Here is a 13,973-nt window from a genome sequence, read left to right as displayed (position 1 = left end):
CAAGTCTAATTTCCTCTTCGAGAGCCCTTTAAAGATTACAGCAGATGATGATGATGGATACAAATGCAACTATTCTCTCGTTTTCATAGAGAGATCTATTCATTCTGTGTTTTCGATCTTTTTTTCCGATCTTGCATGCTTGCATTGTCTAATAGCGCCCTCTTGGTGCGGTGGAATACATGCAGTTTTGATGTTGGATTATTCCACAATATGTAGGGGTGTGAAATCCTATAATTTATATGAATTTCATAATTGTTCAATATTATAACATTTTGGTCACATATTGTGTACAAAAATAATTAATATTGAAGCAGAAGATCAAATATGGTTGATAATTTTATAATTTCTTTAAATATAGTGCAATTATTATTTTTTATTTTAACCCAATTTTCTGTCGAAAACTCCTTCACAACAGCTAAATAAGGTTTGCCTAGCAACAACTTCTGCTGCAAGGAAGAACGATTCAGTGATTATCTTTAAGTTCTAGTTCAGGCTACTACATAAAAACTCTAAAAATGTCTGATTTAGGCTCAGATTATGATGAAGAAGAGCAAGGGCCATATTTAGGAGTAAGTGACTTTCAGTATTTTAGTTGGTTTTCGATATTTCGATGTGATTTGTTGTAATCTTGTCCATCGGTTTTTTTTTGTACAGTCCCACACTTTGACTTTCATGTTTGCTCAGCTCGGATGCGGTGTGCGATGCGCAGCTCAGCCAATAAAAATTGTGGTTGTGGGAGAATATTTACAAAATATGGAAGACATTCTCACATGAATCTCTCTCTCTTAGGTGATCCCTCCACTGTTCTGGAGATTCTAAGATCGATTCGAGACTTGCTTTACAAGAGGATGAAAAAATAAAATAATTTTCCTCATTTCACTTTTATTAGGTAAAGTTTTAATTAAGAAAAAAGGGTGGAAAAGTTTTCCTCTGCGACGTCGGCAATTGGCAACGCCACGCCGACGACATCAACATGATTGACGACGACATTACTGTCATCGATGAACTGGGGCCGCCAGCTGTGCTCCACCATCTGGGCATCTGAAATTCAAGGTTAAAGTTAGACAGCTGGCAGCTGTCTGTTTCAAGGAGTTTTTTAACATATTTTTATCTTTCTTTTATTTCTCCTCGTACATAGTCAGATACGGCTCGCGATCGTGCTACTGCCAAGATTATAGAGGGTTAACAATGCAAAGTTCTCCAATGGGGCTCATTGATTTTTGTGTTTATTTTGAAAATATTAAAAAGAACTGGACCAAAATAGAGATTATTATACCGTTGTGGCCTTAAATGCACCAAAATGGGGAAGAATAAACTTAAGGGAAAGAAAAAGTGACATAGGCCTACATGTACTGTATGGCAAGTTCCCCCATCCTGCGCAGGTTGTCTGTGCACACGCGTATGTGCATGATTCTTGTAAAAGAAGATATGCAACGAGCACAAACTTTACACATGCAATACATAGGTATTCATTAAAAGATCCGACTCAAAATGGTGGAAAAATAATGAATTTAGGGCATTTCATGTGACAGCCTCAAAATGCAGCCTTATCGAAATCCCCGAATCGTGTGCAATGTGAATGAGTGCGCAGACATGGGGTACCATTTTTTTTCAATCTAAAAATGACTGCCCGAGGTTTCTTTCAAGAAAATCCTATTTTTCTTTTATTTTTTAATGAGAAATTTGGTACACTTACTCATAATGATATAAGAAACATTATTAACTGAAAGATTTTGTGAAATAAGAAGAAATTAATGTTAAATCTTAACTCAAATTGTTAAGGTGCGCAGACTTGGGGCCCACCATCATACTAATTACTTCGGATGAAGCACAACTCCCACTTCCCTGGTTTATCCTAACTTAAATAATACATAAAAATATGGCCATTGAGTCCCTGTACAGATCGAATTAGAACTTCGGTCTCTGTAATTGGCGAGTGGAGCCAACGGAGTTAAGTGGAACAATCAATATAACAGAGACCAAAGCTTTTGGTTTAGGTTAAAGTCTACTAGACTAACATGAATTAAAATTCAACGAAATTTTGACTTGATGATGTTCCTTTAAGTAGGGAGATGGCAAGAATTTCTTCATCTCATAATAATAATAACTAGCATTTAGTACGCTCTCCATAGTTAACTATATCACAGCGTTTACAAACGAGTTTAAAACAAGAGTACGTAATAATTACAATGAAAATACATTCAAAAGAAATTAATCGGAAAAGAGGTATGTTTTTAGAAGTTTCTTGAATTGATCTGAAGAATTTGATGATTTAATGAAAGTGGGTATGTTGTTCCATTCCTTAGATTTAGACTGACTGGTGTTTTAGATCTTGATGAAAATAGTGCAAAATAGGTTTTTTGTAATATTTGTAATTTAATCAAATGAATTTCGAATGAAATTCAGCCAAATGCTCCCAATAGGCTCAGTATTATTTACTAGTTTGTCACAACACACACACACACAGCTGAAACACACAACCACACACAGAGTGCAGATATTTTGTCACCTCCAGTGATGTTTGCGTAGGCTCCACGTCACTACCGCTACACTATGCTACACCTACCCGAACATTGAGGTGGTGAACTTGTTCTGATACATGTACTTTGAGTGACAAAGGTGGGATTTTATGGGGAAAATATAAAACTCGTGCAAAAACATGACCTTAGAGAGAATAAAAAAACTTATCTTCTTTTCATTCTAATTTCACTCCACATCCAGCCTCCGGTTAGTCTAAATACTTGTGATTTAGAGCCAGTAATAGTTTCCGCGCACGTGTTATTTACTGCCGATTCCATAAAATTGCGCATGCGCGTAAATCGCAGCTCAATTCGTAAATATTCATGAGTGGGACTATAGATCGAGATCTGATGCAAATGCAAAAGATCTCCATCTATTAGTCCCACTCCTAAATATTCATAAATTGTGCACCGAGTTTTGAAAATAGTACCCGGGATATCGAGAGTTTGAAACTCGTTAAGCGTTTTTCTGAAGTGCTGTGCCCGTGATTCTAAAAAAAATCAACTCAGTTACATGTCAGAACGCGACAATGCATGAAAGTAAAAACTGCAGCCGCGCTGGCCTGGCTGTCTGACTTCTATGCAGTCGTAAATGGGAGACTGGACTGGCGCTGACAGGAGCGATTTTCATGTTGGGAGTTGCTTGGTACTTGGCAGTTGCGAGAGCGATTCCAAAGCACACGAGGGCGGAATCGCTCGTCGCTCCTGTCTATTTTCAACCCTGATCTGCAATTCCCTAATGACAGCTGTTGATCTCCGCCACCACTGGCGGATCTGGGGGGGGGGCACAGCCTGCCCATGCTGCCCCTCCTTTTGAGAAGCAAAATTTTTTTTGGGGGGGCGGTTGTCAAATTTTTTCGGAAACGAAATATCCTTAATTTGTGGTTGAAAACCATTTTTTTTTTTTTTTTCTGCTCGTCAAATTTTTCCTCCGAAAAATTTGCCCCCCCCCTTTAGAAAATCCTGGATCTGCTGCTTTCTCCACTCAGAGGAAGCAGTAGATTCCACAGCCAAACAATTGAAACTGTGCAGTGTTAATAGAACTATGATATAATGTAACTTTTCTTATTCATGTTGCAGGAATATGAAGGAGAAAGGAATGCCAAGGAAGAGCGTCATGGCAAAGGAAAAGCCACGCTGCCCAATGGAGACATGTACGAGGGCATGTATGAGCATGGGAAACGCCATGGAGGGGTAAGCTTCATGCCTTGATGATATTGAAGTACTTTTATTGGTGTAGATTTCTCGACATCAAATTAAGGAAATGCCTCTTCAGTGTTTAGAATGAGGAAATATTCAGAGTTTGAATACAATTCATCTTGTATAATTGAATATTACATTTACAGAAAGCAGTATAGCTGTTATTAGGTTGTTGTATTAAATTTGTACTGGGTACTGTTCAATATTTTTCTTCTTCTTCTGTCACTGCTTTTACTTCTCCTGTCATTCTTAAGCAAATTATGCAAATAAATAATACAGAATACACCAGCCTTTACATCTGTCATCTTCTGTGAATTATTATTCAACTAATATTTAACTCGTCTTTTTCCACTTATTGTTATAGGGTGTGTATAAATTCAAGAATGGAGCCAGGTATATAGGAGACTACAAACAAAATAAGAAGCATGGATCGGGGAAGTTCATCTATCCCGATGGTTCGATATATGAGGGTAAGAAACGCAAAGATCCAGGCCCTGTCTTACAAATGTTTTCTTGTAACTTACAAATAGTTTCTTGTAAATTACATAAGTTGCTACGCTAGTGAGGTAAAGAAAATGTTGTAGAAGTGATTTCTAGTGAATGCAAGAAATTCCCAAATAACATTTCATCTTAATTTTGATAGAACAATCTCTGCAGTGACCTACAGATGGGGGGGGGTGCATGTCCCCCTTAAAAATGTTTTTCACTGCCAAGCAACAACAAAAAAAGAGAAAAGGAAAATGAGAAGGGTGAAATATATTATTTTCTGAATATTCTTGTCAAAAATCTATCACAGAATTAGAATTTTGTAATGAAAAATGTCAAAAGCTTTGCAACTTTTTATAAATTTTGCCTGATACATCATATCTGCCCCCCAATTTTTTTTTGCGTATTACGCTCTTATAATGGCTCTGCGTGGCTTCGTCTTTGGCCGTTTACATTGCCGGACAAATTCATGTCAACATAAAAATTATAGCCCGTAGCAACCTACATTCCCCTTAAATATAGTAGGCTAACCCATTGATCAAACGATGATTGTAGCCTAAACAAGGCATTAATTTTTTGTTTCGTTATTATTCTTCAGGGAGCTGGGTGGATGATCAGAGGCATGGGTACGGCGTCTACACGTACCCCAATGGTGACATGTACGAAGGTGAGTGGCAGAGCCACCTGAGGCACGGCCAGGGCGTTTACACCTACAAAGACACTGGATCCAAGTACGTAGGATCGTGGATCAGCGGGAAGAGGGAAGGGGCCGGTGAGCTCATCCATGCTAACCACAGATACCAAGGCATGTGGGTCGCTGATCAGGTAAGTCATCTCTCCTTGGCGGTGTATTGCCGATTAACAGCATAGGAAATACATGAGGGTGATGAGCTACAAAGTTCTACAAAAATGCATGCTTTGGGGCAACCAGTCTTTCTAGAGTTGCCCCAAGATCTGTCACAAACAATATTCCAGATTATTTATAAAATTATTCTAACTATTACAGAGTAATGATATTTGCTTGCATCATTGCACCTAACACAGAGTAATGATTTTTGTCTCACCTGCGAAGCAAAGTGAGACTATAGGCGCCGCTTTTCCGACGGCGACGGCGGCGGCGTCAACATCAAATCTTAACCTGAGGTTAAGTTTTTGAAATGACGTCATAACTTAGAAAGTATATGGACCCAGTTAATAAAACTTGGCCATAAGGTTAATCAAGTATTACTGAACATCCTGCAAGAGTTTCACGTCACATGACCAAGGTCAAAGGTCATTTAGGGTCAATGAACTTAGACCATGTTGGAGGAATCAACATCGAAATCTTAACCTGAGGTTAAGTTTTTGAAATGTCATCATAACTTAGAAAATATATGGACCTAGTTCATGAAACTTGGACATAAGGTTAATCAAGTATCACTGAACATCCTGCATGAGTTTCACGTCACATGACCAAGGTCAAAGGTCATTTAGGGTCAATGAACTTTGGCCGAATTGGGGATATCTGTTGAATTCCCATCATTACTTTGAAAGTTTATGGATCTGATTCATGAAACTTGGACATAATAGTAATCAAGCATCACTGAAAATTTTGTGCAAGTTTCAGGTCTCATGATTAAGGTCAAAGGTCATTTAGGGTCATTGAACTTTGGCCGAATTGGGGGTATCTGTTGAATTACCATCATAACTTTGAAAGTTTATTGGTCTAGTTCATTAAACTTGGACATTAGAGTAATCAAGTATCACTGAACATCCTGTGCACATTTCAGGTCACATGACCAAGGTCAAAGGTCAATGAACTTTGGCCGAATTGGGTGTATCTGTTGAATTACCATCATAACTTTGAAAGTTTATGGATCTGATTCATGAAACTTGTACATAAGAGTAATCAAGTATCACTGAACATCCTGTTCGAGTTTCAGGTCACATGATCAAGGTTAAAGGTCATGTAAGGTCAATGAACTTTGGCCATGTTGGGGTTTTTTGTTGAATAACCATCATTTCTCTAAGTTTATTGGTCTAGTTCATAAAAAAGGGAAATAAGAGTAACCATGTATCACTGAACATCTTGTGCGAGTTAGAGTAGTTTTCAAAGTCAGCACTGCTGCTATATTGAACCGCGTGATGCAGGTGAGACGGCCAGAGGCATTTCACTGGTTAACTGTATCATTGCACCTAACGCGGTGGATACAATGTTCGTGGGCTATATAATAAACCTGTGTGATTTAATTATCAAATCTACCTAATCCATTAAGGCTAGATGAACTGCTCATGCAAATTTTTATTTGTCATTAATATCCCCTGAAAATAAAAGCAGTAAAACAAGATTTAATCTAATATGTAATATTGCAACATTTCAAAATGAATTCTGATTTTGCATTTTGATTTGCATTTAGCCACAAGGCAAGGGCAAGTACGTCTTTGACATCGGTTGCGAGCAGCACGGCCAGTACGTCCCCGTGGAGCAACCACTGGGTGGAGACCAGGAAGAGGAGGAAGCCCAGACCGTCACCGTACCCAAATGGAGGGCGGGGCCTATCCAGGCGGTCAGCCAGTACAACCCCGCCGAGGAAGCCATCGCTGCCCAGCAGGCGGAGGAAGGGGAACAGGCAGAGGGAGAGGAAGGAGAAGGGGGTGACGGGGAAGGAGCTGGAGAGGGAGGGGAGCAGGCAGCAGAAGGGGGAGAAGGAGGTAGGTTCTTGGTGTCTCCTTGATTGAGTTCACCCTGAAGTCGGTTTTAATAATTTAAAAAAAAAATGAAGAAAAATATTGGTGAGAGGTTTGAAAGAAATCTGTCGCAGACAAGTAACTCATCTTTATTATGTGTGAAAAACCGGTAATGTTAATTCCCCAAAATTTAATTAGATAAAATGGAAGTGACTTTATTTGTGCAGGGGATGTATCATCAGACACTCCATTCCATACTCCCGCCTATAAGAAAAATATTTTCATTCATCATATTCCATCAAGAACTTGAAATTTATCCGACATGATATATGGGGAGCTGCTCCATTCCATTATCTGACATGATATATGCGGAGCTGCAGCTCACATATGACGTCACAAATTTAAAAAAAAAATCTTTAAAAAATCATACCTCTTATATTCTTTGATGGATTTACATCAAGCCTGAATCAAACTCTTTTTTTTTCTGCTTTTATTAATACCAAATAACATCAGGATGATGTTCCACTTTAAATCCCATGCAGTTTGAGCAGATCCTCAGAAAACTTATTGCGTTAATCTTAAAAGCAACACTAGGCATAATGGAGCACTGCAAGAAACTTGCAATGAGTTTCAAGTAAATTTGGGGTCCCCAAATCAGTCTTTTAAGTCATGCGATTAAATGAAAATTTGCACTCAATCTGCAGGTCGGCTTTTTGAAATAAAGTTTGTATTAATTTAATGGAGTGAAAATTAGTTCATCGATCATAAATATGCATTGAAAAATTTACAGTTGATTGAAACCTTCAAGAATACGGGCCAGCGTGTATCACAGAAAAATGAAAATACTTTATTATTAAACCAAATTTTACAAGGTTGGCATCACTGTGTCATGGGGAGAATTATTAAACAAAAGTCTTGAATTGTTCCGTTCCCACAGAGCAAGCGGCAGAAGGGGATGGAGCCGCAGCGGCAGAAGGAGAAGGAGATGCCGCTCCTGCTGCAGAGGGAGATGGAGAGACACAGGAGCAGCAGGAGGAGCCAGCGGAGGGCGGGGATGAGCAAGCGCCTGTATCACCCGTTGCCGAGGAAACAGAAGATGCTGAATAGAATCATTCCTGCTAACAAGATCTCCATTAAACATTTTATGAACACTGTTTTTGAACCCTGGAACATTGGCTCCGGAGAATTAATCCAGCGAGTGCATCTCACCTTAAGTGAAAGTGGTTTGCCATGGTAACCTGTCATTATAGCTGATCACTGTTCCTTTTCTTGGATCTCAAACCTGCTTGGAAATGTGCCGTGCCGAACAGTTTTGTGTATTTTTATTACCTATTGTCATGATCATCAGCAAACATGTTCAATTTGTTTTACTGTTACTGAGTTATAGCCCTCCCCCCCTCACTACAGCTAGTTCCCTTTTCTTCAAAATTGTTTTTGTCTATTAATTTTCAATTCCATTCATTTTTTTTACAGTCTCAACTCTCGATTTAAAACATCACATAGAAATAGAAATTACTAAACAAATTAGAAATATAGATAGATAAATCCACACAAATTAATGAACATAAAAATTGAGAGTATGAGGGAACTAGCAAAGACCTACCTATCACAGGCTATTCCCAAAATGATTACAGTTAAATTATTGAGTTTCTTGTATTACAAAAAAGAAGAAAAGGAATCCCCAAGCACCAAAATAATCTAATATTTATAAGAACATTGTATTGGTATCTAGAAAAAAATTGTATAATTCATAATTTATAGTGGGCATATATTGTATGTTCCTGTGTATGTCATTCCAACATTTTGTTCCAGCAAAGAAGACATTTCAACAAGAAAATTCACATTTGTATAATGGGAATGTAAGTATCTACTAGTCCTTGTATCTTACATAGATCTCCCTAGGGGAGCGTTTCATGAAAAGTGTTGTTGGAAATTTTATCTGACAAGTTATGCTTTATCTGACAGTTACCGTGCTACATAGCCAATCAAAACCAAAGAAAGTTGTCAGGGCCCCGTCTTACATACAGTTGCAATTGATCAGATCAACCAAAACTATGGTAAGCCAGCCTCGCCAACATCTAAAATGCATGTTTGTTCAAAATGTTTACCCTACATGATGTATCTATCATACATTCGTTGTTGTCTTGACGGTGTGATGTGCTCGTCATTGTTAACAAAAGGAATGTGTGCAAAATTTCGGTGGGAAAATTATGACAATAATGGATTTCCATATAGATGAGACTGATCTAGTCAATCGCAGCTCTTTGAAATACGGGACTGAGGTGGGACAACTTGTTGGATGATTGATGTTGATGAAATGCTCCATGTGAGTGTTGCATCAACATTTTTGTCTGTCAAGTTGATATTGATATTGCCTATGAAGCGCTGTTACTGTGGTAACTGTCCGATAAAACAGGCTTCATCGGACAAAACATCCGACAAGGCCTTCCATGAAACGCTCCCCTGTGCCCTGTCTCACAAACAAGTATGATCAATCCTCAACACTGATTGATCCTCAACTATGGAAAGCCAGTTCCACCATCATCTGGAATGCTGATTTATTCATGTTCTCTTTAATATGACGAATACCAATGCATTGTCATTATCTTAGTCCATTAACACATCCCTTGTTTACAAAGTGATACGTTCATACAGTATGACTGTAAATTGAAAATTATGGCCTTGTTGGCTATCCATATTTGAGATTGATTGGATGATTACATTCCAATTTAAAAAGCAGGGCATAGATTTCACTTTAAAACCATGTCAAGAAGCAAGAACAATGTATTCAACATATTTGGATTGTGCTTAAGAGAAGTCTATCTCATTTATACAATGCTAAAATAGTGTTATCCATGTTCTTTATGAAGTGGTAGGCATTCAGAACAAGTTGAAAACAGCATTCAGATTGCGATGTAATCCACAATAAGATTTTCAAATCCCACTCCTCACATCCTATGTAGGTATGTGTACTCCTGTATTAGGAAAATGACATAGTATTCACTTGTATATTTCACTTTAACATTATTCGATGTAAATTATGTAAATAACAGTTACATTTTAAATTCAATAACTTAATCCAATTTCTTATGATTTTTGTTGTTGATGAGGATTGAGAGAACTGTGCAGTGCATGATAGTTAGAAATACTCCGAAATTAGGAGAAATACTTTGAAGTTTGGATAGATTGGGTGAGAGAGAGAGAGAGAGATGGGGGGGGTTGGAGAGCTACAGAGATAGGGAGTGGAGAGGAGAAAGGTACACCAATGAGGGGGGGGGGTACAGAGATAGGGAGGGGGAGAGAGAGGGGTAATGGAGGGGAGAGAGAGAGAAATATTGCATCGGTGACACATCCCGCGTTGCATCGGAGACTCACAACGCCATAGGGTTGTGTAGTAAACTTTGCATCAGCGGCACAGACGCCGGGTGAGTCACCGATGCATAAGCATCGGTGGCACACTCGGCGAGATGATATTTATGGATCACTGTGCGTGGTTGGTGAGAAGTAGCAGGCTAATATTGATCGATCTGAGGTTTGACGGTGTCTTCAAATTAGCAAACAATATTAAACTAAATTACAGTTTCATTATTCACGTTTGCCATTTTTCTTTCTTTTTTTTATTTTGATCTTTTAATGCTTAATTTCCCTCAAAAACCTTGGCTCGTAAAGTGGAATTTTTAGGTAAAAACCAATTTTTTACCTAAAGTAAAATTCACCTTGAAGACAGCGTAGACTCAAAGCGTGCAAGGATCGTGCGTTTACTTCAGTTTTGGATAAACCGTTAAATTTGAATGCACTTGGCGACCTGGTTCATCTCATGCAAGAAGTGGTAGGTTAACTTATATATATCTATATATTATATATATGTGGAGCGTTGTGGCCCAGTGGATAAGTCTTCTGACTTTGAAACAGAGGGTCGTGGGTTCGAATCCCAGCCATGGCGTAATTTCCTTCGGCAAGAAATTTATCCACATTGTGCTGCACTAGACCCAGGTGAGGTGAATGGGTACCCGGCAGGATTAATTCCTTGAATGCATGAGCGCTGAGAGGCAGCTCGAGCTAAAGCCGGGGTAATAATAATAATAACAACGCGCCTCGGAATAGAATATTTCTAGATAGATGGCGCTATATAAATTCCTATTATTATCTTCATGTAAAGTATAGACCTAACTTAGAGACCTTGATTCATTTTAGGGTGTCTGAAGCCACAATGAAAAGTGTTGGCATAAAACAGGCTGCTTTAGGATAAAAATGGTACATTTTCGGGAAATTCAACTTGCTAGAAAAATATGATCTGAATTGATCAGATGGCCTGTTTAGGCCTAGGATACTGGCCCGCCCGCTTCCCGGGCCGGATCTCCCTGACCCTTGGACTTGGTTTGGAAAGACAAAATTCATGGTTTCTTTTGACAGTATAATAAGGACAAGTCTAGGCCTATATGATTATTTGAGAGGAGAATTTATAGATAAATTGCAAACCATTATTTGTGTGTGACTATGTTGAGATTGTCATGTCCCCATTCTGTGTGAAAATTTGAAAATTCTTTTTTTTCACTGTCAGTGTCACAATTTTTCATTGTGATCTGGTATCTAAATTTTTATTTAAAAAAATATCAAACGAACAGAAAGAGCTAAAATTCCTCTGAAACACTTTATGGATAAATTTTAGGTGTTAAATCTAGATCTGTATTATCATGATTATAGAACCATGACATGATATTAGGCCCTAGGCCTATCTTTTTCAACGTTTAGTTGCATCTCTAGGAAGCTTAAAAATAAAATTGTTAATCTTCCTTTCCAGGTTGATTCTATCATTGGGTTTTGGTTTCCTTTACATGCAAAATTATATACATGATCTAGGTGACCTGTCCTTGTGATGCATGGCATATCATGAGTTAAACCTAGGTCTAGGCCTACTTGTTATCTCTAAAAAGTTTAAATCAAATCAAATAACCTGTGTCAGTGTGTGCATGAGATGGCTAGTTCAACATGTAGGATACCGTTTTTACGATTCAAGGTCATATCATTTCAATATGTGGATTGACAGTAAATGAATGCTCTATCGGTTGAAGCTGGGTTTTTTTAGCTGCACATAGGCCTAGATCTAGTGTCCATTGTAGAATTTTTTTACTTGCACTGTACACTCAACACTTGACAAGCACAAGGTATGATAATACGCCAGTGGCGGACTGTACCAGACTGCAAGAAGAGGAAGCTGACATGCCAATGTCTTTAATCGGGATTCCATATCGCACGCGCAAGCATTGGACAGTGCACTAGCACGTACTGCAAAGTAAGCATTGATACAGAGCAAGAATCCATGGTCTGATTTTCGCCAAAGAAATGTGCTGCAAATCTTGCTCTCAAATATCTTGACCCTGTACCGCTCTGCCAGCGCAGCATCTATTCGCATGCATATGCATTGCAAGGCACTTAGTTTCCTATTTGTTTCACCTGCATAGCAGAGTGAGACTATAAGCACCGCTTTTCTGAACTTTGGCCATGTTGGGGTTCTCCGTTGAATAACCATCATATTTCTGTAAGTTTATTGGTTTAGTTCATAAAAAAGTGGACATAAGCGTAACCATGTATCACTGAACATCTTGTGTGAGTTAGAGTAGTTTCCAAAGACAGCACTGCTGCTATATTGAATCATGTGATGCAGGTGAGACGGCCAGAGGCATTCCACTTGTTTTCTTTTGAAATGTTCTCCTGAGACAAGTTTGATATGACTGAAAAGGAAATTAGCCATTTCAACAATTTTTTTAGTGTTTTTCATTTTTTCATGAATTTCCTATGTATTTATATTGTTTTTTCATATTTTTCAATTTTTACAATTTTTTTGCTTTGATTGTTTTCATTAATCAGTATTCATTACAAATTAGTCTTTAAAACTAAAGAAAATGGTAAATAATCACTTTTTAGAGCACTCTTGATTTTTTTTATCTCCATTCACTTTGTACACAAATCTCCCCATTGACATTGTGTGTAAATGTCCCATACGAGACATGTCCCATATGGAACAATCTTTTAATTAACTTTTAGTTAAAATGTGAACTCTATTTTTTCAAATTTTTGTGGTATAACATTTTCATACTTAATAAATTAGAACTTCCCAGAGATGCAACAATAGAAGTATTGTACTATGAGAAATAACTTTAAAAAACATCCTCAAAATGTTACAAATGGGGCAATCCATCCTTGGACAAGTCCCAATTTCCATATTTAATTAGATGACCCCACTTTTTTCCCAAAAAAGTAATAAGATGTTAGGGGGTCCATGTCCCACCTATGGCTAAATCTCAAGGTTTTGTTTTGATTTTCTATGAGTTTTTTTTTATAGTTTTCCCATACGTAATGCCCATTTTACCAATTATGCAAATTTGGTGCCCCAAATCAGCATAAATATGCATATCATCAGATTTTTCTTAATGAAATTTTAAGATTCAATATTTGGGCTTTCTTACCCCACTAAAGATAACTTTTTAAATCAAAGATGAAATTTTTCCTTCTCGGGTGACCTTTCTTGGACCTGCCGAAAAATTGAAATGTTGTATATTTCAAACAATAAAAAAAGCAAGAAATAGTGAGTGACATCATCGACTCTCATTTGGATGTAACTGGTTCGTTCATTTAATTTTTTTAATAAGCGAAACTATGAAATTTCCTAACTTTCTAATTTTACATCCGATTTTGATGAAATTTTCAGCATTGTGTTTGTCTGATTTTTCTCTATTGAATCAAATCAACATTTTTCTGAGGTGGACTTGACCTTTAAGTTTTTGAATTGACATCATAAGTATACTTCATGAAACTTGGCCATAAGAGTAATCAAGTATCACTGAATATCCTCTGCAAGTTTCAGGTCACATGAGGTCAAAAGTCATTTTAGGTCAATGAACTTTGGCCAAGTTGGGATATTTTTTAAATTACCCTAATTTTAAAAGTTTATTGGTCTAGTTTTTAAAATTTGGACATGAGAGTAATCAAGTATCACATCCTGTGCACATTTTCTGGTCACATGACCAAAGTAAAAGGTTATTGAACTATGTCCATTTTAGAGGTACATGTAATTATAAAATCGCTGTCATAACTTTCAAA

The 13,973-nt window shown here is 37.6% G+C and overlaps 1 protein-coding gene across 1 annotated transcript; it reads left to right on the top strand.

The window, feature by feature from the left end:
• Positions 1-414: 414 nt before the first annotated feature.
• On the top strand, positions 415-8,958 carry LOC121419850 (radial spoke head 1 homolog). The gene is made up of 6 exons (XM_041614313.1): positions 415-569; positions 3,600-3,713; positions 4,084-4,189; positions 4,804-5,030; positions 6,602-6,896; positions 7,810-8,958. Exons 1-6 carry the CDS (start codon positions 516-518, stop codon positions 7,977-7,979), a joined length of 966 nt encoding a protein of 321 aa, XP_041470247.1. The 5' UTR covers positions 415-515; the 3' UTR covers positions 7,980-8,958.
• Positions 8,959-13,973: the final 5,015 nt, after the last annotated feature.

Source organism: Lytechinus variegatus, chromosome 8 (genome assembly GCF_018143015.1).
Source record: "Lytechinus variegatus isolate NC3 chromosome 8, Lvar_3.0, whole genome shotgun sequence".
In the NCBI taxonomy this organism is placed as follows: Eukaryota; Metazoa; Echinodermata; class Echinoidea; order Temnopleuroida; family Toxopneustidae; genus Lytechinus; species Lytechinus variegatus.
This window is presented reverse-complemented; position numbering and strand designations above follow the sequence as displayed.